This window comes from Corvus cornix, chromosome 15 (assembly GCF_000738735.6).
Source record: "Corvus cornix cornix isolate S_Up_H32 chromosome 15, ASM73873v5, whole genome shotgun sequence".
In the NCBI taxonomy this organism is placed as follows: domain Eukaryota; kingdom Metazoa; phylum Chordata; class Aves; order Passeriformes; family Corvidae; genus Corvus; species Corvus cornix.
In genome coordinates this window covers 10,673,401-10,700,075 of record NC_046345.1, presented here as the reverse complement: position 1 = coordinate 10,700,075, position 26,675 = coordinate 10,673,401, and the positions used below count along the sequence as shown (strand labels likewise).

General features: G+C 38.8%; 1 protein-coding gene across 8 annotated transcripts in view; it reads right to left on the bottom strand.

The window, feature by feature from the left end:
• Nucleotides 1-26,675, bottom strand: part of CIT (citron rho-interacting serine/threonine kinase) — a 68,906-nt gene that overhangs the window by 16,060 nt on the left and 26,171 nt on the right. For 4 of the 8 annotated variants that reach the window (XM_010398053.4, XM_019285089.3, XM_019285090.3 and 1 more), the window contains 15 exons: nt 24,148-24,318; nt 23,831-23,890; nt 23,225-23,278; nt 21,936-22,076; nt 21,439-21,564; nt 18,387-18,482; nt 16,567-16,683; nt 16,026-16,135; nt 13,270-13,444; nt 11,786-11,983; nt 9,562-9,615; nt 2,757-2,954; nt 2,108-2,301; nt 1,475-1,610; nt 987-1,091 (listed from right to left, as the gene is read on the bottom strand). In XM_010398053.4, the coding sequence (XP_010396355.3) occupies nt 987-1,091; nt 1,475-1,610; nt 2,108-2,301; nt 2,757-2,954; nt 9,562-9,615; nt 11,786-11,983; nt 13,270-13,444; nt 16,026-16,135; nt 16,567-16,683; nt 18,387-18,482; nt 21,439-21,564; nt 21,936-22,076; nt 23,225-23,278; nt 23,831-23,890; nt 24,148-24,318 (1,935 nt within the window). The remainder of the gene's footprint in view (nt 1-986; nt 1,092-1,474; nt 1,611-2,107; nt 2,302-2,756; nt 2,955-9,561; nt 9,616-11,785; nt 11,984-13,269; nt 13,445-16,025; nt 16,136-16,566; nt 16,684-18,386; nt 18,483-21,438; nt 21,565-21,935; nt 22,077-23,224; nt 23,279-23,830; nt 23,891-24,147; nt 24,319-26,675) is intronic. The other 4 variants (XM_010398054.4, XM_010398055.4, XM_019285091.3 and 1 more) reach the window with 2 other exon arrangements.

Here is a 26,675-nt window from a genome sequence, read left to right as displayed (position 1 = left end):
CACCATTTTCTCAAGCTCTCTCTGTACAACCACCAGAAGCCATCTCAGTGCTTTGTAAAAATAAATTAAAACGGTAATCTTTACTATAGACCAGGACAGTCATAGTCACATAAGATAAGGAAAATAATGGCCAGCTGTTTACATCTTCGTCTCCAATTAACACCAGAAGAGGGCACATGACAAAATATTCCTAATTCTTTTAGGATTTGCACTTTCTTGACAAGAAAGTCCCTGACTAGGAAAACCATGAACGCTCCTATGTTACACAGCAAGAGCCAGAAATCTTTCCTGGTGATGCATAAAGGAGTGGGTGAGCTGTTAGTAGTACCCCAAGAATAAAGGCTTTAATTGCCCTAATTGTCCATAATTACCCCCAAAATCCACCTCTGGAGCCTCTTGCCCCACCACCCAGAACTGGTGGCCTGCATTCAATTACTTCCTGATATGGTGCAGGTGTGTGACCTTGGATCCAACTCCTGTGACCCAAATTAATGATGAAAAGAGCTGTGAGAAGTCTCACCTGTGGCCTCCAGGTATGCATCCTCAGCATGTTGGCTCCAGAGCTGGTTTTAAGCTATGGCCCTTACACTTGGCCTGGTCAGAGCTGTGCCTGGGCACAGACCTGGCCTTGCAGACCTGACCTAAGATGTGCCTCATTGTTAGAGGCTTCTATAATGATCACTGGTACCTTCACCAAATCTTCAGGTACTGTGGTCTGAGCCTGCAGGCTGCAAGGTCCTGTCCTTGCCTGGCATGCTTTCCCCTTTGGCTCCCAGCTCACCTGCCCCTGAGGAGCAGTTCACTTTTACTGCTCCCTGACATGGCCATACACTTCGCAAAGTTTTAAGTAAAAACAACTCCCTCAACTTGATTAATTTCCCCAGTTATATAGAAGAGAATGATGGATGTGTAACTCTTATTCACACAACCTCCCCTCCTCAAGATGTGGAACCTTCTGGAGTTCTAACATGAATCTCCAAGGTTACCTCCTCCAGAAGCCTCTGCTTGAGCTCCCTTTCTGTCTCAAGCTTCTGCTGTAAACTGCGGGCGTTCATCTCCAGCATGGCATGCTTCTTCTCCAGGTCATTGAGCTGGGAAAGAGGGTCAGAATAACACGGAACACTAACAAATATAGTTCCACAGTCTTAAAATCCAACTTCACCAAGAACATGCTAAAGACAAATGAGCCTTTGGTTGCTGGGGAAAAACCAGCCAAAAGACATTTTGGCTTGTTGAAATGCAGATACCAAGAAGGACTTCATACCAGGCATCATAGGCTGCTGTCTGCTTTAGTCTTTTTCAAAGAAAATCTGAGGTCTTTGGCTTGAAGATAGAATTCTGTTCTATGCCCTCCAGTCTTTTTAATTTGTCTCTATATCTTGAAAAAAGCTGCTCAATGCCACATTTCTAAAAGTAGTATCACTGGAAAAGTATTTCATCTAATTATGAAAGTCTAGGATTGAAAGTTACTTACCTTATCAGAAAGGCTCTCTGCTTTGAGTTTTTGTTCCTTGAGTGCTTGCTGCAGGGCCAGAATCTCTGCCTTGTGTTCCTTGACAGCCAGTTCTACCACCTGGCGAGACTCAGTAATACGCTGATCTGCTCTCACTCTGCATTAAAATGGAAAATAATGTTACCTAACTCCTTTCAGGCTTGACCTCTCCCTAGCAGGCAGTAGCATCAATAACTCTTCCATAGGTTGCCTCAAATTCAAGATGTTTCTTTAGAAAGCCAGACTGTTTGCTGCAACACTTTTATATTATATAACCCTGTTCCTGCCCCTGCTAGAACTACAACCTTAAAAATTTCAAGACCCCACAGGAACAGTCAGGAGCAAAGACTATTTTTCCATAAAATAAAATAGAAGATAATAAATCAAGACATTTTATAAATTACAAATACCACTCCCGTTGAATTGTTCACTTGCACAGAAACAAAAGGAACAATATCAGAGATGACTATTAACTAATAAACCATTTTTAGAACTACCTCACAAGATTTTATATTTAGCTCCAACTCCCATATCCTATGCTAAATATAATTTTTGTACTAGCTTCTATAGAGCATTTTCATAAAAGTTAATAAAAGGGAAGGAAGGGAGAGAGACCTGCTCTGTTTCTCAGTATCCAGCATCCTCTGCAACTCTCTAACTCGACATTCAAACTGGGACTTCTCATCCCCTAGAACATTTCTCCATGCTTCCCACTGGCGCTCTTTCTCCAGGAGTTCATCATTCAGGGCCTCCAAGTCCATTACTTGTTCTTCCAGCATCGTGCATGTTGTCTTCAAGGCCTCCATAGTCTAAAAATAAATCCTCCTATCAATTCTCACATCCCACATCAAGCGTGCACTTTCAGCTTCAGCCTTACTATTTCAATTACAGTACATGCATATCGGCGGCAAACAGGAGCTGGGAAATCACAGCCTGTTTACTTCAAGGCTCCCGTACATTCACTTGTGATCGCCGATAATGTCAGGTCAATCTCATTATGAACATTTTGAGATTTCCAGAGCCACAAAATTAAAATGAGTAATTCTAAATTACAATGCCTTCAGAGTGCAAGATTTCTAAATAAAATTGTGTAAAAACATGATGGGAAATACCAAATGTTTCCATTCACTCAACTGCCCTGGGAAGGAAGGCTTAAGTGCAACTGCCCCCAGCAGCATCATCATATGTTATGAGTTTCCAGATGTAAAAGGAATTTTTGCCAGCTCCCCCAAAAAGCTCCTGACTTAGGCTTAGAGAGCCTTACTTGTTTCTGGCTGGTCAGCTGCATCTCCCTCTCAGTTATCTCTCGGCGGAGATGATCAACTTCACTCCGCAACTGGACAACCTCGTCACTGGCCCCTGAGGCCTCGTCGAGTTGTTTGGACAGGAAGAAATTCTGGTTGTTCAGCTCTGCATTGTCTTCAGTGAGCTGGTTCAGCTGCTCTTCCAAATCTGAAATCACCTAGAAATAAAAATAAATTACTTGTGAGTGAGCACAGGTTTTTGAAAAAGTGTTCTCACACAGAATTACTTATTGCCAAGCTTTTACATTCTTTCTAATTTAAACAAAAGCAGTATTATAGTGGTAGATATTTGTGCATAGGAATGTGCTTGGATTAGGAGTAGAGTTTTGTGTCTTAGAGAAAACAGCTTTTTTAAAATCTGGTTCAGAGCATAAATATGCTGCAATGTAATTTATTATTTGAGAGACCTATCATAGCTAAAGCACTGGATTGGGAGCCAGGAGTTCTGACTGGATTCTCAGCTCTGCTGCTGACTTACAGAGACCTTTTGCCAAAGCACTTTACCTTTTTTTGCCTCAATCTCCCCTAAGCACAATGGGGCTAATTAGTCTCAGAAAGGCTTTCAAAGTGTGGTATTGAAGAAAACAGACCAAGAGGTGCAATGGAGGCAGTGCAACCTGATGGATATCCCTGGGAATTGCTTATATTATTACATGTAACACTGGGTGTAACCAGGAAAGGCAGAAAAATATTAAGAAATGCATTCTATGAAAGTAACAGTGTTATGGATGGCAGCTGGGGACACATGAGGGAAGAAACCAGTGTGGGAACACAACACGGAAAATCAGTGAAAAGCAAAAACTCAACAAGGTCTTTGCCAAAATGGGAGCATATATTTGTTTAATCAGAAGAGCATTACACTAAATGCTTTAAACCACAGTCCCCTCCAATTTAAAGACAAATATAAACAACAGTGGGCCATTTTCATAGTTGGTTTTTATGAATGAAAGGCCTGAACACGGGGTGGATGAATATGTACCTCCTCCTAACTCAAAACCAATATCACCACAACAGAAGAGAAAGAAACCTCAGTATAATCTTGAAATCAGCTTAATATAAAGAATTTCAGAAACTGGTAAACTCTATACAATTCACATTCAACCCTTAAAAATATGTTCTAGAGGCTCTTTTACCTGGATGTCAAAGAAAAGTGAATAGGATACTTCATTAAATGGGGGAAAAAAAAAAATCTCAGAGCACAGTTGGCCACACATTCAAATTTAAATGTTCCAATTTCCTACACTAGCCAAGGACTTAAATATCTAAAGCAGTAGAGGATAGAGCACATGGCTCTTCTCAGCTCTCTGGAAAGATGACAACCGTTTCTTTTTGAAGAATCCGTAACGCATATTTTGGCAGCCTTTTACCATGCCTCTCCTAGAGCTAAATTAACAGTATTTGGTTTTTAAACTGTGAGCAGAAAAAGCCATTACTCCCTGCTGGGTGAAGGGGAGTTCCTGCCACCCATATGTTCAGGGTCAAATCAAGACGATTCACACTTCAGAACACAGCATTTCTAAAGAAATCTGAAAATGTGTTTGTTTCTGAGCACTCTCACTGCCTTGTTCAAAACACACATTTTGTTCTGCATTGTTTGCATCAAGCTTTCAGAGAGGGCAGCCTGTGTCATAAGGACATGTTAGTGCCTATATTGCTACAGAAATAAGAACTTAGATATGTTTATACAAACAAGAAGGAGCAAAAGAACATTTGTTTTTACAGTGTTTTACCTACTGCTCTCACAACAGCTGAGATCTCTACTAACTGCCAGATAAGAAACTCACTTTTTCTTCCACTTGTTTTAATTTTATGTTTAACCACACCATGTATCTAGGCAGTTTCAAGATATACTTTACACATTTATGGTTTCTTCCACATCTATTTTATATACTAGTACAAGTAATGTCAATTAAAAAAATATTAAGCTAGTTTTGAAATACAAGAAAGCAGAGATGGGGGAAACACAAAATGGATAAAGTAATATGCAGAGTTAATATGTCCAACTACTTAATTAATTATTAAAACTGGCTGTATTTCAAATTGACTTTATTCCTTAAGGGCTGGAACTTACGCTCCCATTTCCTTTTATTCTATGTTCTGAGATTTTGACTTCTTTCCCTGAATACAAGTAAAATTAAACCAGATCATATTATATTTCACTGCTACATTTTACCTAGTAGGATATTTCTGGAAAACTTCAGACAAACAACAAAGCAGTTAAGAAAGAAGGGTTCCAGAAGATGTGACATGATCTTTTTCCTTCTTCTAACACTGTATTTACTGACAATTCCAAAACGCCTTGTCTTAAATTCCAAATATATTATAATCTATATAATGTAATCTAGATTGATAGATTTAATTTACTTTTTAGTAAGAGAAAATTTGTTCCTCTTGGTACAATCTTCCGTTTTTCATGGGGAAAGGGGATACTTGTTAACACATCCAATAGCTATCTACAGCTATGTATAACCCAACAGGATTAGAGAGTTTATTAACACTATAAAGCCTAAAGAGTAATGGGTAATACTGACACAGGAAAATGGGATGTGGTGCGATATAAATACCTGTCCTGGGGATCAACAAAAAAGAAAACACAGATCAAAAAAAGCCCACACTTATTTGGAAATGTTGTCTTAGGCATACATACATACAACCTCTACCAGAATCCTGTACCTGGAAAGAGTTAATAGCTTTAGATATTTTTCTTTTCAGTTAAGGAAATCCCCAGGCAAAAAAAAGCCCCAAAAAACCCAAAACAAACCAACCAACCCTGAGCTATTCTGAGGTAAATGTGAAGTATATTAAATGAAAGTCAGTAAGAAAATACTATTATATCCTTTAGAAACCCATAATATAATTAGAAAAATCTTCACATTTTAAGTTTATAAAATTAACCAAACACTTGAAACCTTGGAAAAGCAATTCTAGACAATCTAGACAGCCACTGTATCACCATTCACAGAGCAACTGGAATTTTCTATTCATGTACATCTTCATCACAAGTAATCCATAAAACAGAGATATCATCTAACTACACAAATTGTTCACTGCACACCACATGTAAGCACACAGCTTATTTTATACTGATGCAGAGGATTGTATCTCATTTTTAAATGCTGCAGAGCAATCCAAGCATAGCGGCTCCTCAGTAGAAGGGACCATATCCAGCATAATTCACTCCCCACTGAATAGTCTGAGGAAAGCAAAGTATTCCTCTAGTGAGACTGAGCAGATTCACAGCTGTTACCCCAATCCTACAAACCTGTCCAGCCATGGACCAAATAAAATATCAGAGCAACAAACAATCAGGGCCATGATGATTTGGTTTGCATACCAGACAAAATGCACTGAATTTAATCCACATATGCTCCACATATCAAAACCACAGGCACAATAACGAAGAAAAGGAGAAAATAAAGGAGTTTTACTTATATACTAGTAACTGCAGATTGCAAACTTCTCCATACCCTATTCCTTCACAAAGGTGTCTCAGTTCTCAGATGCCACCAACAAACATACAGAAAGATGCTAGGACACAGCAAGGGCAACTGTTTTGGGATGCTATCAGCAGTGTGTTATTTGGAGTTTAATGTAATTCCAGACTAATAGTTTTGCTCTATCCATTTCCACTCCTCCCCATCCCCACTAATCCTTACCAGAAAGCTACCTGTCAGAAGTAAACAGGAAACAAGACAAAGCTGTCTCTGAGCCCCAAATTATTGTGAGGGGGAAGTGAGAGCAGACATAAGACTCCTTTTGTCTTTACCTACTCTCTGAGACAAAGCTTTTCAGGCAGAGAAATCCCAACACTGAGAGGCCCAGGCTCTCAAATAGGGCTGCAGATAGATTGTATCTCTACCTGTTCCAACAATACAGAACACTTTCCTCCCCTTTCCATAGTCAGACAACATCTGTGCCTTGAAACACACCTTAAACACAAAAACTCATCACGGTTTATCTTGAGGGACATTAGGAGCTGCAGAGTAGTAGGACACTGCCCAGACTGCATTCCTCTCCTTCCCACACCAACCCAGGATTAAAACACCCAGCCCCTGTGTTACTGTCCTAGGTCGCAGAAGATTCAGATGGTGGTTCTCTAGTATTTTACTAAGCTGAGTGCAAAGATTTTATAAGACTATTTCCTGCTAAATATTTAAAGACTTTACTGCCTGCTTACTGGAAGTTTTCTTTTGGAAGCAATTCTATTATTATTTAGATAACTTAGTTGTATTTTTAACTTTAAACATGTTGGTGATCTGAGAACAAGCCATAGTTCAGAGGCATCTGGAAACAACTGACAAATGTGTAAATTTTCCTGTTTAAGAACACCTTTTATTTCTAGATCTTTCTTTGATTGCCTGGAAAATACTTGTAACACTCAAATGGACTATATATTTCATAGAATAAATGTAGGGAACTAGTTCTTCTCCCTCACAGATCTGCTGGATGAGCTATCATTGTGTGAAGATTGTGATAAAATACGACTCTGTGTGTGCCCAGGAGCATGTGTGTGTATAGCAGGTACCACAAATTACAATTGTTGTTGTAATTATGTATCCTATTATTTCTTGCACAACTGAGTGACAGAGAAAGCACAAAACAGGAGAACCTAAAAAAATGCCTCCTTAGGCAGAGGCCTCGGCAAAAGGAAGAACAAGTGTGCAATGAGGATACAGGGAAAGCAGACACAGCCTTCTCTACAATCAGAAGCTGTGACCTTTGTGAAGCTAGAGAAACAGGAACAATACCAAAGAAAGTAGATTAAGTATTTTTATTTATCTTTTGAAGACCACAAAAGTACAGAAGTAATTCAATTTTTCAATATTTTTTTCCTGTCTAATCTTATTTTCATAATTCTTACGCTGTTTGAGGCTTCTCAATAAAATCAAATAAAAAGTAATTCCCTACCAAAGTTTGCCAGGCTAGTTCAAGGAGTTTGTGTCAGCTTAAGAAGGATCTCTCTTGAGAGCTTCCTGAAAGAATAAATCCGTTCTTTATCATGCTGTGTAAGTAGCAGCACATTACAATTATTCCCTTGAAGCGTTGTTGGATTTTAAAAGGAGTGTAAATTCTAATCACCTTCAAGTGGAATCACACGGTCACCAAAAAGCACAGCCTGCATCCTACTGGTACCATCAGATAAAAATTAGTTTGAAACATCTGGTGAAAGCACTGTAATTAGCATTTCTTGACCCTCACTGGAAATAGAAGATTGCCCTGATTTCCTCATTCCTCAGGCAGGATGGACAGCCAGGAGCAGTCATAACACACAACATGAAAGTATCTGTCCATGGTCAATTAAATTATACATGCATTCTCCAGGGCTGGAAAGAGAGTATATAATGAGCATGTATTATTCATTTAGGAACTATTTAATTAATTTCTTATTGATGAGGATGTCTGATCCCACTTATCCCACTGAAGGGCTTACAATGCACAACACTTTTACAAGTCCTTTGAAGCTCTTGACATTCTGGAAATGTTATGGGTCATTCTTCACTGCTGGAGCTTGTTCCCCACACTCGAAGCTGAAGTGTCACTGGATAATGAGTGAACAGAAGCCACAGAGTTTCCACACCTGTTTTTGCCTGCATGGAGATCACAAAAGTGTTTTCACAGAGAGCTATCATTCTGAATGAAGGGCAAGATACAGACCAAAAGAAGGTAGCTCTGGATGTAAGATATATGATGATACATAGGGAGCTAAACGTTCAATCTAAGAAAATGAGGAAGGGAACAGAAAGTGAGGTTTCTTGTGTAGGATTTCTTTTAGACAGAGGTTAAAACAGTTTGGAAAGCTCTACTTCCTTACTTCTTCATATGGAGATATTCTATGACCAGAAGAAGTCCCTTGCTTAGTGCTAAAGAGCAAGAGAGGAAAACAGAATGACTCCCATGCTGAGAAGGTATTTTAAAAGATGAAAATTTATACATTAGAGACTTACTTCTACAGTATGAAAAGTTACATTTGAGGAAATCACTGGAAGCAGAGAAACAATAAAGATAAAAAGTCCTAGCAATTAAGCCCTGCTTACAGTGTGGGCTAGAGAGAAAAAGCCCAGAATAATTTATAATCTCTGCTGACCTAGAGGACTGTGGTCCTTATCCAACACTTGTATAATTCATGTCACTGGAAGGCAGATACTCTCCACTAGCCACCAAAAGCAAGTGTGAAGATAGTGTTAAACTGCAAGAATCCCTCTGGATAGACAAAGCCCTTGGACATCTGTCCTGGACTGATGAAATAAATCTGAAAACCTGTCAAAGATCTCAAACAACAGAAGGTAAAAATTCAGATCCTGGAGTTCTCTCTGCTGTGTGTCAATGCATTATTTGGAACCTTAACATGAACACTGTTTGAAGAGACCAGAAAAGTCCTACTTAAAACCCACTCTGGCCTAGATCTACAATGCAGCTCAGGATTTGGACAGGTAGATCTTTTCTTCTTGTGAGCAGAAAAGATCTTCACCTATAGTCATTTTTTGCAGCTGCTACACCATTCTTATTAGCTGCACTGCAATGAGATATTTTAATTTACTTTCTTCTCCAAAAAGAAGAATAATGACAATTTCATGATCAGACTAAAACCTCAAAATTGAGGTTTACCTGAAACCTAAAAGAAATCCAATCCATCCAGCTCCTACTAGCACCTTGAAGCCAAAAGTCCACATTAGGAACCAGTGTCATCAAGGATTAAATGAGGAAATTGTTTGTTTCATTATCCTTAATTTCAAAATAATTCAATGATCTGTATTTAATACTCACTGTGCAGCTATTACGAAGGGCTTCAAATTTACGCTGGATTTCATCTCTATGTGCCTAAAGGAGGTAAGAAGTTAATCATCAATTTTTCATACATTAGAATTCGAATCCAACAGCTGTTGCTAAACAAACTGCAGAACAACCTACTGGCAAGCAAAGTTTCAAGGCAGATGCTGCAGGCTATGAAAGCACCTTGCAGTGGCAAAGAACTGGTTAGCAAAAGTCCCATCCTACTTAATCAAAATGCGCTTATGCTCCCAACTCTGGAACTGCTTTAGGAAAATGTACAAGCTCAAGAATGGAATTATGTAACAGGTTCCATCTGAAATGGTCACCAGAAGACTTGTTGATCTCATGTTAAGTTTTTACATTCTTGACATTTTAATTTGAGTTTGTTTTACTTCCATATCCAGATTGGTGTTTCATAGAAAATAAATACTGCATACAATTTAATGCTTGCAAAGAAAAACTATAATGATGTATAATGCAAGCTACCCCAAACAGCTCTGCCAATCTACCTGAATCCTACCATTAAGCCCCATTTAAGCCCGAGCCTCTCTAAAAAGCAGTGATAAAACATAATAATCAATTCTTTGGAGGACAGCATCCAAAGTACAGCAAAGTTCAAACACTCATTTTAAAGAATGCAGTATTGCATGTACCATTTTATCTCCCAATTTACAAGCAAAGCATGACAAAGCAAAACGTTCTTGTTTCAGCCTCATGGCCTCTCTCAAAATTCAAAGTGATTTAACAAGTGTCTAATGTCATGTGCTATCTGAAAATTAAACAAACGAAAGGTTAGTGCTCAAGCACATCCAGCCACCTTTCTTCATTCAGAACATTTTCCTTAGAGCCAAGAGACTAAACAGGAAAAAAAATGTTCAGCAGAAGTCAAATATGGGAGCTTTAAAGCTATCTTACCACAACAGGCAATGTGAGAAATAAAAGCTTGTGAAAAACTCCATGACAGGAATAGTCCCAAGCCCACTAAGCTGGACTGTCTTACAGCAGCTGGTCCAGCACTACCAGTTTGCCCCATTAACTGGAGCAATAACTGAGTGAACACAGGTCACAAATATTCATCTATTTCACTGCTGGGTAAAGATCTCAAGCGCATTGCCAGTCCCTGGCAGTGATATTGGTTGTTATGCAAAGCTTTCAGCTGGGAAGGGACTGCCTCAGTTCTGAGCAAAAGGAACCCAGTGCCATTTCTATTCAGTTATTCTTAGGCCTTGATGCTGTTGCTGCACTTGCCCAGCCTGTGCCCACTTCAGAACTGAGGGAATGGTTCTGCCATTCATCTACCCAAAGCATCAGCACCCATGTCAGCTGAGCCCACCTCCCCTTCCAAAAACCAGCAATGGCAGCAATATTCGGAACAGTTCTTTGATTAAATGTCACTGGAGCACGAATGCACAGTTTTCAACACTTCCAAATCACAGGATTTGAAGGCCATTAAAGGCTGCTGCTCAAGGGGGGGTTAGCTGGTAGCGGGTCAAACTCTACCCCATAACCTTGGGAATCTTTTGTGACGGAAATATTTCTTAGAATCAAACAGTTTGAAAGCATCTTCTTGTGCTCAAGAGACAGCAACCAGCAGCATATAATCTAGAACTCCATTTACAGGAGGTTGGGGTGGAAGAGGGTGGCAGGACTTGAACTTTTTTTTCCCTTTCTATCACTTATACACCTCACCAGACTGCAAAGCACACATGACAATTTTTAATAAAACAAGCATTGGAATAAAATTATGTGTTAGAACACTCTCCCTAGCAATTTGGTGGGGTTTTTTTTCCCCTGAATAAGTATCCTCAAAGCAGGGTAACTGATAGGAAAAAAAAAAAAAATCATCAAAACATTTATGACCATCAAGTACTTTCAAACTCATGAGCTACTATTTAAATAAGTAAATCACAGAGTTAAACTCCTATAAACAATACCAATTTCGGATGCAACTTTCACCTCAAAACAAAAGTAATAATGCTCCTACAAGCCATCAGTCAGTTTTGGCAGCAATGAACCATTACCAGGAAGTATCCATATGGTTAAAGGTAAAATTTGACCTTTTAGCTATTCACGCCTCTATCAACAAAAGGCACAATTCATATCCATTTCTGAAAATTAAAAATTAAATCATATAACTTCCTTTTAACCTCTTTATGAAACATGCGCCTACATAATTCTATGTGTATCTGCAGCTCACAGGACAAGTTTCAGGGCTCACCGTGAGGGCTTGAATCTCCTCCTCTGCCTCAGCTGTTGTCTCCTCCAGCTCAGTCTTGGCCTCACGGAGCTGGTTCTCCAGGGCTGTCCGTGCAGCCTGCAGCCCAGTGATCTGGGATTCCCGCTCCTGCAGGGTCAGCTGCAGCTCTGTCAGCTGCCTTTTGAGCTCCAGCTTTTGTTCTTCATGCTCTAGACTGACCTGAAGAAAGACAAAATAGTATCCAAATGTAAATTACAAAGATGTGACAGGCAATGTAGTCTCATTTCAGAGCCCACTTTAGGATGCCATTGCCATATCTATTCCCAAAATCACACCCTGACAGATTGCTTAAGGCACTGAGAAACGAAGGACACAGCTTTGTCTACTCCGTAAAATCTACTGGGTTTCTTGGGAAAAGCAACCTGGCATTTTGAAACAAGAAGGGCACAAGAATAGTTCCAGCTGTAACTCAAACATATCAAACACTGATATAAAATGTTGAAGTAATTTGTGATGAACTTTCTTCAGTGAAACTAAGAGTTTCTAAAGATCTTTATTTGGCATACATTACATACATTTTGCAATTGACTTTCATACTTTGTCTTCCCTCCAGATTCCTTTTAAAGAAACCCACCAGCTTATCTGCCTCGGGGTTTACCTGAATGACTTCTGATGAAGGTTTTCTTGCAGCACACACAGGATAAACATGTCACTCTATGGATAAGAAATTAACAACTAGAACAGATCTCAGTGCTCAGAATCAACTCCAAACCTTAGCACCTTCTTCAGGCTCCCTGCTATCCCAAGGGAATCTGTCAGTTGTGCTGGAGATGTGTGACAAGGCTGACAGAAACCTTACAGTCAGCTCTGGCCAAAGAAGGACAAGTTGGTTGTCCAACAACTTTAGCTAAAGGCAAGATTTCAGCCTTAGCTGAAAATTAGTGGACTGACACTGGAGAAGAATTTGTAGATCCAAACTAGTTAATACAAAATTAAAAATGAAGGACAGCTCACAAATCTTTAAAAGTGTATATTTCCATCTTACTGTTAGGCTTTCTTTCCAGAAAACTCTGAAAGTGGTGCACGAAGCAGCAGGTTCTTGTTTTCTTACAGCAATTCTGTTGTGTCCTTTGCTTTCTAAGCTGTAGTCTCTAAGGCTACAGGTTATCTGTTTGGTCATTGTACATGGCTGACCTATTATTCTCTACCCAGACAATTTTATAAGGGTATTGTACCAACAAACATATAAATAGAATTCTGAGAAAGCAAGATAATCTAAAAGCTCAGATTCAGGATGACAAGTCCTTAACTCTTACCTTTATCTCCTTTTAATGAGCAATTTAAAATTTTTTTTTAATTATTTGGGGAAAAAAGTAGTTAGACCAAACTAAATTAATACACTTTCAAATACCACTACAACAGGTTACTTCTAGTTCTCACTATAATACACAAAATGGAATACATTTAAGAAAGTTTGTTGAGAGGGATTAGAGCCATGTTTTCACCTCTCTCAGCCGTGTCTCCAACTCCAGCAGGCGGTTCTTGTCAGTATGATCTTGGTGACTCATCTTTTCCAATTGTTCTTCTAATTTTCGATTCTGGGCCTCCAACTTTCCAGCTTGTGTTTCCAAGTAGAACTTCTGTTGCCTGAGTTCTGAAATCATCTCCTCTTGGGCTTTCCTGATAGGAGAAATGCACAAGTGACAAACCTGAAATGCCCTTAAGATATGTACTTCCACTGGGGTGAAGTAAGGAAGAACACAAGTTTCCTGTGAAGTAGAACATTTAAGCTCATGGCTTAAATTCTACATCCCAGCTAAAAATAAAAATACTAGCATATTCATCAACATATGCCCAGAGCACTAAAATTCTGTATTTGCAAGTTGCACAGACAAATGACCCTTGCACAAGGTAATCTATAATGGTATTTAAGATACAGTTCATTCTTCTGATTTCATCAGTTCCTTGTTACATGTTTTTCTATAGGGGAAAAATAAATTCTAGGAGTTACTTTCTCTCAGTGTATTTCCATGAGATAAGAGGAACCCCATGCTTTAGGATTGGGGGTAGTGTGTTGGGGGTTGTTTTGTTGGGAGCTTTGTAAAGTTGTAATGGACATAGAACTTGGCCTACACTGAAGTGAAGCTTTGCTGTCTCTGATCAAAGTCTTAATCCACAAACTGAACAAAAATAATTACTTGTTCTCATAAGAATTTTGAGAGTTGGCAATGATTAATTATTACCATTTGAAATGGACAGCCTCAAAAGAAAAAAATAGGGTCTTTCTGCATTATTTATAGTTCCTGGAATCATGTTATTATGCATTGGAAAATTCTGCCTCATAAAGTGCTTTCTACTAGAAGACTCACAAAGCTCTACATATATTAATGAATTAATATTTTAAGAAGTTCACTGTGAGGGAAGCTGTTATTAATCCTATCCCAGAGAAATTAAGTGGGTTGCCCAAGATCAAATAGGAAGACTTAACAAAACTAAAAATAGAACTTAAGTCTTCTGACTCACATTTCTGTGCATTGCAAGCAAAACCACCCTTTCACCCTCTCTGATTTTTTAATTTACCTCTACAAATTACTGTCAGCCAGAACTGTCAAATGGTGTTATTTCATTTCCTACTGTTTACTGGGCTATCTTCTCAGGAACCTGACAATCACTGGTTTCCTCAGATACTGCTGGAACAAAAGCTTGCAGAGCTCCCCTCTCCTCTGAAGGGTTTAATCACTAGGTCTCCTCTTGATGCACGCTCAGATTAGCTGCAGCTTTTGTGGGTTCAAAATGCAGTCCAACAACAATTTATACATTTTCAACAGCCCAATTCACAAAATAAGCACAAATTCATTAACTATCTGCATGCATAATTAAGCAATTTTCTTTCAAAATGTTGCTAATTCTGTACTATCCCCTACCAACCCTGCAAAGTTCATCATTTGACAATGTCTCTCCATAATCTATTTTAAATTGCATGTTAAAACATTATTGTATGTTTTTCTTGTTTTCTGTGGCTCTCCAGTTAAGGATACTGCTCCCAGAAGATGCTCCCAGCTCAGCTAAGTCCTTACACTCAGTTCAGCACCCATGACTGAGACACTCAACCTTCCATACACTTCTCAGCTCCACCTTGAGACATTTCTGTTTTATTTTAGACTGAAGGTAAGTTATGGCTTTTGCTGCCTCAATAAACTCCCTGGGTGATTAACAGGAGGTCATTTGGAGCATTAAGCAACACAGTTACATTCCTCAGTTATTTCTGTGAATATTTTTGGCTGCTCAGGCTAAAATAACTTGCACGATATTTGAAACGCAATGAAAATTGGAGCCATTACATATCTGGAGGCATAATGACCACAGAAAAGGAACAAAACCAAAGCAAGTCTTTGGCAAAACTCGTCCTTATCTGATTCTATTTAATATTATAGGCGAATCTATCCAAGTGCTTCCCACAAAGGCACTACCTGATGTTGGATCCAGTAGCTGATGGACACTGAAACCTTTGTGCAGCTAAAACTGGTGAATCCCTGAACTCAGTAAGGGCAAACACTGTTTTAGCCCCGCCCTGCAGGATGTATCAAACAATCCATGCTTTTTCCTACACTTGAAGTAGAATACCCCCAAGTCATTTTTGACGGAAAAACATTGTAAGGATAAGGAATCTCAGCTAAAATCCAAAGAAAAATAAAGTTTGGGCAGACAAAAGGATCTGAATTCAAAAACATGCATAGAAATTCTTGGCTTAAAAATCTAGTGTTCTTCCTTGTCTTCTCATCCATCAAGGCATGATGAAAAGTTTATGAGTGAAGGGTGTTTAAATGTTTTCAATTTCAAAATCATGTGTCAGGGGAACTGAGTAAAATACAAATCTATTAGCAATATTTATGTTTAAAAAAAGGAATGTATGCTTCTCCAGGGGTATTTTAGACATAAAATTATTAGTATTCATTTAACGTATTTGACAAACCTGCACAAATCACCTGCCTTAGGAAATGCTCCAAAGTAAACACTGTAATACAAACCAATTTTCCCAGTTGTGTTTGAGAAAACACAAAATACACAGCAAGCCACAACTGTTTGAAGAACAAAGCGTATTTTTGAAAAGCTATCACTGAAAAACAAGCAGGGAGCACAGCAGGCCTGCAAAAAAAGAACCAATTTTATACAGTGAATCAGAGAATCATTTCAATTGGAAAAGGCTCTAAGGTCATGTTCCTGAGACCTGTTCAGCATTGACAGCAGCTCTCACACTTACATGTTCCTCTGGGTAAAGAGGCTGCTATTTGCTGCCAGTTTGTTGGCCTCAGACAATTCCACAATTCTCTGCTCCAGTGACCTGATCTTTGAATCCATTGCATTGATCATCTGAAACACAGCAATGAGCCTTTGAGACTGCAAACACAAGTGGTTACAAAAATAAAGTTTATAAAAAAGGCTGAACTTTTTCCAGAAACAAAAAGAGCTAAAAGAAAACTGATCAAATGGCCAAAATGAGCAACACAGATGCAATTACTGGAGCTATTTGCAACTGCTTTCTATGGCTTTAACGTCAGGAAAAAGCAACCATTATATTATCGAGGCACAAAATGAGGGGCACGCAGCAAGCTGCATGGCTTTTTTTAAGGAAATATTCTTGAAGATACTCTGAATTAAAAAAAACATGTCTTTTAAAATTCACATTAATCAGTGAATTTCCTTCAAAGCAGCTCAGCAGCACTACAGAACCTCAAACAAGATTATCAGCCTCAGAAAGCTACTCTTCAAACAGCTTTGATTTCCAGCTCTACACCACATACCGCCTTCTGTTCAGCCAGGACTTTGCACTTCTCACGTGCTTCTTCTTCATGTCTTCTGAGCATATTCTCAAGTGCTTCCTTATCTGCAAGATCCTTCTTCATCTGATTTTCCAACACCTAAATGAAGACATTTCTTTTGTCTAAATTTTATCTGTTTCACTGGGCAAAGGGCAAGCACAAAGAAAATCATCAAGATAGACAGATTTTTTTTTTGTAAGTAATTGATCATATCTCAAGCAAAATTAAATCCATGATGCAATTGCATGAAATCCATGAAAGTGCTCCAAAAAGAGCACTCTCTCAGTTATCACTGAAGACTGAATTTAGCAACAGGATTTTGTAGAGACACGGAGATACTGTAGATTTTTTCATTATTAAGTCATATAAACTGTATTCAATAACTGTTCCAGCCTAGTGCAACAGAAAACACTCTCTACCCCAAAATGTACAACAGAAGAAATAGGAAAGTCCCCATCCTTTGGCTCCCCTACCAACATGGCTTACAAGTAATTTGTGAGTTCCATAGGTAGGGATGAGAAGGCAACTGACACCCCATGAATTCTTCCAGTCAGAGACAAAAATTTAAAGCAAAGTAAAATACTTCTTTTTGTGGCACAAATAGCTGTCATTAACAGGACTAAAGTAATAAATTGCTACATTTTTCTAGAAATGCATGTTATGTATGTATGACCAGAGTTCTAAATCAGTTGTTAAACTGAAGGTCTCTTCCTTCAAAGACAAGTTTTTCAAAGGCACAACTTCTGGACACCACAGGATACTTTTTACTTTTCCAGTTACAAAAACCCATGTCCTGTTTTATCCCTTTGAACCTCTTTCACCTGGCTTCCTGATTTCTCCTATTAAACCCTACATTCAAAGGCCCCCATAATATACCAGTTCTCTTTCTTTTTATTCTTTTTCCAATGCCTATCCTCTTTTCCAGTTTTTATATCAACACTTCTTTCTCAACATCTACATCTGATCTTCCTGCTTTCTATCACTCTCATTACTGATAACCACATGCTCTGATCTGTCAGCACACCTTACTTTTCTTTTTTCCTTCACATTTCTCCCACAGAAATTTCTTCTCTCCTCCTAAATACTACATCCTCTCACATTTAAGCTAAAATGTAGAATTAAAGTACTAGATAAATGTACGAGATAAAGACTGTTTCTACTAAGAATAATTTGTTCTTAGCAAAGATTCTTACAAAATGCATTTACTGGGTGTCATACTGCAAGTTCTTTAGAAAAATCCTTAGCCAGTGCACATACTCCTATTTGCCAGCTTGTTTTTCCTAATTTTAGATGGTGTCTATTTCTAACTGTTTGTTAATGCTACCTTGGAAAAGACAAAAACAAAGTGGGTGGTTTCTGTGGCTTCTTGGCAGATGTTCCAGCTCCAAGAAGATAGAATTTCAGAAATGGTCTACTATTTTCTGCATTTAAAACTTGCAGGTAGGCTGAGTGAAAACTCAGGGAAAATCAGTGGGAACTGAAAGCTTCTTCAGGGGATGAGATCCAACAGTGTTAACTAAATATTATTTAGTCAGCAGAAGTCAAATTACAACCAACAAATGCCTTCCTATAGTTCTGGCTTCAAATGCCACCTCTCCTAATCCAGTGCCACAGACAGATAAGGTACAATGGCAGAAAAAATAGGAGAAAACTGATTTAGATTCCACTAAGCTCCCTCAACATTACAGCACTGGTAACAAGAAGGCAACTCACAAGACAAAGCAATCAGAGCCTAAAGGCAACTGTTTTTCCCTGAACTCATTCTACCCACAAAAGCTTGTAGGAACGTAAGATATTTTTACTTTGAGTTTCTCCTCATAGAATTGTTCCTTCTGCTTCAGCTGCAACTCCAGATGTTGTGCTGCAATCTGAGCCTCACGGTGCTTTTCCTCCAGCTCCTAAAAGCAGTAAAAATTCATATTCAGACACAAGGAAATGGTAGGTGCTGTGAGTATGTGTTACACAGGTACCAAACATTCATTCTCCTTTTTAAGGCTTCACACTATAAAAATCCCAAGTCCAGGATTTTCATGGTAAAAAAAAAAAAGAAAAGATAAAAAAAAAAGCATTATGAGACCTAAACATTATCAGCTTGAAGTTTGCATATTGCTGCTGACCCATCTACTGCAGAGCAAGAACACTGCTAAGGACAAAGATTTGTACTTCCATAGTAAGAATCTCCATCTCCCAGTAAAATATACCCAAAGATAGGCCAAGGACATTTGGTGAAAATACGTAGTTATAAACATTTTTACAGCTGTAGTGGCATCACAGGAAGTTCAGATCTATTTTTAACAAGGTCTCTCACTTGTTTTCTCACTGCAGACCTCAAAAACAGGGTACTGGTGTCTGTGCTTTTCATTCTGCATTCAGAGGGGGAACAGCACTTACTTTGCTGTATTCCTTGGACAAATGTTGTCAGAAATACTATTTATAAATTGCTGCAAAAATGAAAAGTGGAGGATGCAATATATGTGGTAGAACATACCAGAATGTTTCTGGCCTCTTTATTCACATCAGATAGTTTCAGCCATGCACAGTAAGGACTTAAATAATTTGTAGTTCAGCATTTAGCTATTTCTGTTGTCTGACTATATTATTTGGGGTATATCTATAATCACCTTTCAACAGGACACCTCTAAAGAGCCGAGTTTACAACTTTATGCTATTTATTGTCATATTTGCCATTCCAAAAATTTCCTTAGAACAGGAGCAGGTCCAGGTCTGTCATTCACTACCAATGGGCTGACTCTTGCATAGACAAGTTCAGGTGCTGAGGTGCATCTGGATCTCCTATCTGCCCTCATTACTGCATAGCACAGGAAAATTTCTGATATTTGTGTGTGCTTTTCATAGTGTTTTCATATGCTCTTTCCTGATCTTAATCTTGAAGACATTTCCTGATCTTCCTCATCTTGAAGGCGCTTTTTTGCTACAGTAATTGTAATAGACCTCCTTTTCCAGAAGTGAGAATCAAAGAGGAGGCTCACCAAAAGTAGGTCATCAACAGTGCCTAGTCTCTGACACTCCTGCATGGAATGGAGATTGCTGCTATTTGCAATTGAAATATGTCTCCCAGCAACAAGAGGGACAACTCACCTCCCCCAGAAACCCACACGTTTCAGGTCCTGGCAGAGAATCAGGCAACCAGATCAGCAGCAGCTTCAAAGCTCCCAGCATCAGACTGTTCATACTGTAGCAGAAGCTTCACCAGTTCCTGCAGTGGCACTTAACAGCCAGTGTGGGCTTAAAAAGGTAATTTCTTACCATTCCTGCTCTCACTTAGTATTCTCTATGTAGCACTGACTTTGTTATTGGCAGCACAGCAATGATCTGCACTTTCAGGCAGGGAGAAGTATTTTCTCTAACTTGTTTCTTACTTCTTCGTTGGTTCCTTACAGACAGATGAGCAGGTGCGTCTCAGGTACTGCTACATGAGTGTACATGAAAACCATGCCTTTATTCAACAATTTCCACCTTATTCTATGCAATTCTGTATCTTCAACTTCCTTCTTACCTTTCTATACCACAAAAAGTCAAAAATGTTTGAAGAGACAACCTGAGGGAAGGTACAGGGTAGGAATGGAGAAAAAAAGAATACCAGTACCTTGTGCTCCCAGATCAGCAGCAAGGGACTAGGAAAGACTCTACAGGATTATTTCTTCAATGCCTCTGACTTTTTTTATAAAATACTTTTGTGCCTCTCCAACATTCTGTCAGGACTCCATGGAAACTATCTATAAGAAGAGCTAAACATATCCCTTGGTGTAAAACAATTAGTTGATATTTCTGCCTTCCCTTCCACTTTCTTCTCCACAGAGAACATAATCAAAACCAAGAAACAATCCCCAAATATACACAAGAGGCTTATGAAACAATTCAAAGTTTTACACTATTTCTAAACAAAAAGTTGGCTCTGTGCTCAGCACAACTATAGTCTCCCACTTACCATGCACTCCTGCTATCAAAACAACTTGAAAGGAACAGCACTACTAAAGAACTGATTCTACCTTTTCTTGACAGTGCTCAGGCATTCTGATGCTAAAGTCTGTACACCCCGAACAAGCCTGGGTCATCTGTTGACTCCAAATATGTTTATTTTTACATTTCCATTTGACATTCTCAGGTGTGTCTTGGCTTGGGATTACTGCCAGTAAGATGTAATCCTTTTTTTCCTTGTCATATTGGCAACAAACAGAGAAAATTCATGAGGAAGGCAAAATAAATTTAATTATTCCACTATTAAATTATGCTTTCTGTCCCAGGGAAGCAAAGGTATTAGAAACACCCTCTGCTTGATTCACTAGAGACTGACATACTAACTTGCCTTAATAGGTTTAACCAGGAAAGAGAGAAGAAATTGCCAACAGAGAAGTTATGGGGGTGCAAATGGTTTCCTAACAAACACCTTTGAAGATGAACAGTTCGGATTACTAATTTCTCTCTGCTTCAAAATGTAAGCATTTCTAATAGATCTGACCCCTAAATTCCTCTGTAATTTACTTTAAAAGATAGATGTTTTTGTTACAGTAACCTGCCCTCACAATGTTTTACCTCTGAAACAATCATTAGGTAAATAATTTAAATATTACTGTGTTAACTGAAAAGTTTTCCCACTGAGATGACTACGATTTTGAAGCACTATTGAGACTAAAGGTACAGGAGTGAGTTTCTAACTAGAGGTCCAAATAATATTTGAATGCTTGAGCTTTCTCCAGTATGACTGGTACAGGAAACAAATCCCTTTATTCAATAATTTCCACCTTATTCAATTCAATTCTATGTCTTCTGATCCTTCCCTACCCCTTTCTTACAAACTCTTACCCTCTAACTTTCATTTTCACCTCTGCTCACCAGAATTTTTTCTGCCATCTGTTGAATCTGTTGAGATTTAGTTTGAATATCTTCTTTTAGGCGGTTTTCTCTTCGTTCCACAGTCTCTAATCTCTTCACTTGATTCTCCAGAGAATGGCGCCGTTCCTGCAGAGTAATTATGAGCTGCTGTTTAGGCCACCCAACTCTGCACTAGCACAAAGCAAAGAGTAGTTTCTAGAGAAAATAGGCTGAAGGAGTCAATATATACGGCTGGCTTTCATATTTTGAATCTTCATCATGCCCCAAATCCCCCAGGCTAACCACATGTCCTTATCGACTCCTCACTGAAAATAAAACCCCTCCGTTTTCCTCAAAGAAATATGGTTTTTAATTAAAAATGGGTTTATGTCTAATAACACTTTCCCCTGAAGAATTACTACAGGAATAGATGCTGTTCACAGCCACCCAGATGGGGGTTCCTAAACTAAGACACATCCCAGTAACTAATTTACTCTAGACAGACACTCTGCACTCACCTCTGCTTCAAGCAATTTTTTCTTCATGCTTTCATTAGAATCTTCCCGGTTCTGCAGTTTCTCCAACTCCTTCTCAGCTCTCTCCTTTGCCTGACGGATATTCTGCAGGAGCTCAGTTGCCTCTGAGCTGGCTTTCACAGCCTGAAGATTAAAAGAGAAGAAAAAAGGTATTATATGAAAAGCACATACAAAAATTTGGTGTGTGAAAGGTTCAGAACTTCAAGATGAACCACTATAGAACTTTGGCCAAACAGTCTTAAATTAACATGCGCAGGAGTCCAAATTCTAACTTCTGCTACATAATTTTTACTTGTATGTCACAAAAAAATTAAAACTTAGGATACACGTTTGTCTTGCTATACTGCAAGTTACTTGACTCTACATCCTCAAAGTTATGTCTACCCCCAAATTCAGCCCAAGTTCTTTGAAAGAACTCACAAAATACTCTTACTAAAGGACGAGGAGAATAACCAACCTGTTGGCTTACAGACAATTCCTTGGCATTAATGCAGGTAGAAAAGGAGATGGGATTAAAACATGATTGTTTTGAAATATTAGAAGTACTATTTCTATGTCGTTTTGGCCTCCTATTCACATTCATGATTATTAACCCTTGAAAAAGCCCCCTCTCAGCAGGTGCCAAGTTTGAAAAGCTCAATCAAGGGATTATTATAACAACCCCTTTCTTTTCTGCTGAAGGATTCCAATAAGAGAAGTTCCCTGACTATTCTTACAGTGACACCTTAAGTGCCAGACTGACCACGACAGCAAATATTAGATATTCTGCACTTCTTTCAGCAAATATTGATAAGGTGTTTTAATTCTGTTGTGAATCCTCAGCATTCAACATTTTTACTGTGAACAATCTGTGAAGAACTGAACTGTTAAGTGATTAAAGCAGAGTATACTAGGAGACTAAACCAAATCCACCATGTGTTTTACTAGAGAGCTAAAACCAGCTCTCTAGTACCCTGTCCTTCAGAAGCAAGGGACCAGTGCACTGTCCAGAGCATATCCAAACAGGCCTTTAAATGAGAATTTCTCTACACTACTCCAGTTCTGACTCAGCTTCATTTGTAAAAAGAAACACTGTTGACATGTCTCAAGAGCCAAAAGCATATTGAGAGCACCAGTGACTTCAGATACCAGTTCCCACCCCCTTTTCCTTATCATCCCCCATGCTATGACTAATTCTATTATTGAGGGTAAAACAAAATGCATCCCTCCTCTTCATTAAGGTCTCACTTGGAAATCCTGTGAAAAACTCACTTTCACCATCCAGTCATTACCTTTGTCAGCTTTTCCTGCAGCTCCTGGATTTTGGCCTGCTGCTCTGTATTGATCTATAGTTAGATAAAAAGATGGAGAGAAAGAGTCAAAACCAAAGAGGAGAAAATACTCTTTGCTTATGATACCATATTTCTTTTAATTCACTTCCCAAAAATCTTCGTTTCCCCCTATAATTCCAACACACCAAAACACTCCTTGGCAAATCCATTCCCATTTTGCTCACCCCCAGCCAATTTCATATTTTGGTTACCAGGTAGATTGTTCAGTGTGAGAACACTCAGAATTCTTGTTGATTTTCATTTGCTGTTCTTTCTGAATAAATAAAACCCTGATGTATCCCAAACCTGACTCCAAACTCAGATGACACATAACAGCCTGTCTTTGCCTGGCTTCTCAAAACAATCAATTAAGAACAGGTTATCCAGAAACAGCTTTATATCAAATCAGAAAGGACAGTAAATCACACCAAGATGTCTTAAACTGAAATGAAAGGGGGTGGGGGCTGTGAGGCTATGCATGTCACTGACTAGCCAAAGACATTCTTGGTTTCTGTGCATAAAATGAAAGACCCAGGAAACAAATTCTAGGACACTGAAGTAACATACCTTTTCCAGTTTGGAATACAATTCTCCTGCTTCATTTTTTCCTTGATCTTTAACCTGTAACTTAAATAGAAAATACATGAAAATCTCAGGAAAAGTTGGGCTTCTATCCAGTCATCATCTCATGCAATTTAAACAGCAGCAGTTACACAAAGTATAAATCATATCATTTTGAGTGTACAACTGAAAAACTTGTCGTACTAGTTGTACAAACCACACTAATCTTTGAAGGGCACACCCACAACTCGTGTGCCCATGTGTCAAACAGCACAAGATATTCCAGCAAGCCTCAGCCCCCTCTCCCATGAAGCCTAAACTACCTTTTGCAGTTTGTTGTGGCACTCGGCAGCTTTTCGTTTGAATTCCTCAGCTGCCAGGCGGGACTCCCTCAACTCCGACTCGTAGAGATCACTGCGCCTGCGAGCTGAGATCAGATCCTCTTCCAGCTGATTCATCATCAGCCTCATTTCTTCTACTTGAGCTTGGTATTCCTGTAGTTGGGGTGGAAGGGAAGGAGAAGGGATGACAGTTTAGAGACAACAAGGAAAATGCTTAGAGCAGCAGATTCCAGAATACTGACTGCAGGCAAGAGATGCATTTAAGAGCAAGTAGAAGAAAGGTAAAGTACAAAATAAAACAGTAAAAACTAACTAAAATAACATCCATGGTGTTCTGGTTTGAGTCTTGCCATTTTCAACTCAAAACCTCAAAGTCAAAACATTGAGTTTTTGAGAGTGCAGGAGCACATACATACATCTACATACAAATGATAAAAATTACTTACATTTCTAATTCCTGAAACAGAAATGTGCTTTTGAGTTGATGTCTCTACAAAATGCCCAGATACTCCCTCAAGATCTATTTTCTCAGGCTGATAGCATGACAGTTACCACAGATCTGCACAGCTTGGGTAAAAGGAAAGGAGAAGCAGAGGGGTAGCACACTGTGGCTTCCAGCCATCAGCTATTTTCTCTTGACAGAGTTAAAAAGGATCACATTGCTCTGTATGGGAGACAATCTAAAACCAAATATTATCTTAGAAAAACTATCTAAAACTCACATTGCTCATAAAAGATATTTGTCTATACAGGCAGAAATAAAGATTCCCCATGCACTACAACACAGGGCATTTGGATGGGGAAGGTGGGAGAAGAAAAGAACATTCGAATTGACTATCTCAATGAGACTGGGAACTCAAACTGAGACTAGCTTGAGAGATTGCTTCACATATCTTCACTGGAAGAAAATAATTTAATTACGTTTAGCATTTACTCTCTCCAAAATCAAAGTATTTTTTACGAAGCTGAGAACAAGTAGAAAAGTGCACATCAAGAGTTAGGAACAAAGATTATGAAGGACTGACAGTGGGGGAGTCTTTCTTTCCAATTTAATATCTTCCAATATGCCTGACTACTCCCTTATTCAGAAGAGTAACTGTCTCATGACAGAACCAGGTTTGTCATCGCTCCCTCCAGACAGGCAGCTGCCTTCAGTTTGACAAGTGACTGCATGAGCACTGACCCTGACATCAGCCCCTCATTCTCCAGCATGCAGAGCTTATGCAGATATTGAAAGAAGCTGAGCCTTTAGCAGATTGCTTTACTGTCCCTTACAGGGAGCAAAGAATGGCTCTTTGGCTTGTAATCCCAAAATTGGTTCTCCAGTTTGTAAACCAGACAGGGACCTACTCTTTCCAGTTCATCTCCTATGGAAGGATGATCTTATTTTCTTGCTGGAAAGAATTAGAGCTTTTTTATAATGACTAAGCATGTATTAACTCAAATATTCTTTTCATACAAATACATTCGTGAATAAAAAAGGCAGAACTGTTTGAAGGAATAAATGTTCTGCTCAGAAATTATCATTTTTTCAGACTTCCTAAAATACTGGGCTTTTACATCAGCGAACACTTGACCAAAGAATTACAGGTATGATAATAATTGCCACTGTGACAATGACTGTTTGGGAAGGGAGGAGAATGGGGAGGGAGAAAAGAAGAAAGGAGATAATTAGTAATATTTCAGGTTTTCTTGTTTCATCACATTTGCAAGACTGTCTTTGAGTAAGTCTCAAGATCAGGTCAGAGAAACAGGCCACACCACTCAAGGCAACACAGAACAAACCTGTGGGAGTTTTAAAATAACAAGAGGTATTTAAGTGCAGATTACTAGACAAGCAAAGTTCAGGGCATGTACCTGAAGAAAATCACATCAGGGACCTACATAGAAATGAGTGGGGCTTTCAAAAAATACAGATTCTGATTTGTTGCAAGTTTGTCTGTTAGTACAGTTCTTCATCAAGTAACGACCAGAGCACAGGTTTTCTTAAAACAAAAAAACAAAACGAAACGAAACAAAAACCAAACACACACCCCAAGCAAACAAAAAACCCAACAAACCCACCAGGCTCTTCTGTTCAAATACCTGAGGTTAAGTTGACCCTACAGCTTTGCTCTGAAAATATCAAATGCCTAATTATTGGGTTTTGAAGATTCTGATTTGCTGTTGATTTGACTCATTCTCCCTCAAGCCTCACATTTCCAACAGCAAAACTCTAAGGGACTCTTCCAACTCTCAGTTCCCTCTGACTTAAAAATCATGGTCCAAGTCTTTAATGGCCAAGATCCACCTGCTTATATGAGTCAGCACAAATCTCTCAGCATTTCTGGTTGCAATGTTCTTGCACACGTGTTTCAGATAGCTCAGAAGGTCATCACAGACATGAAAGTCTGCAGGATTAATTTGTTGAACTAAGCAGCCTCTTTATGCCACTGTGAATCTTCACAAGCCAAATTAAGAGATTCTGGGACAAAGCATTTGATTAAAAATTACTTGCATTATGTTTCCTC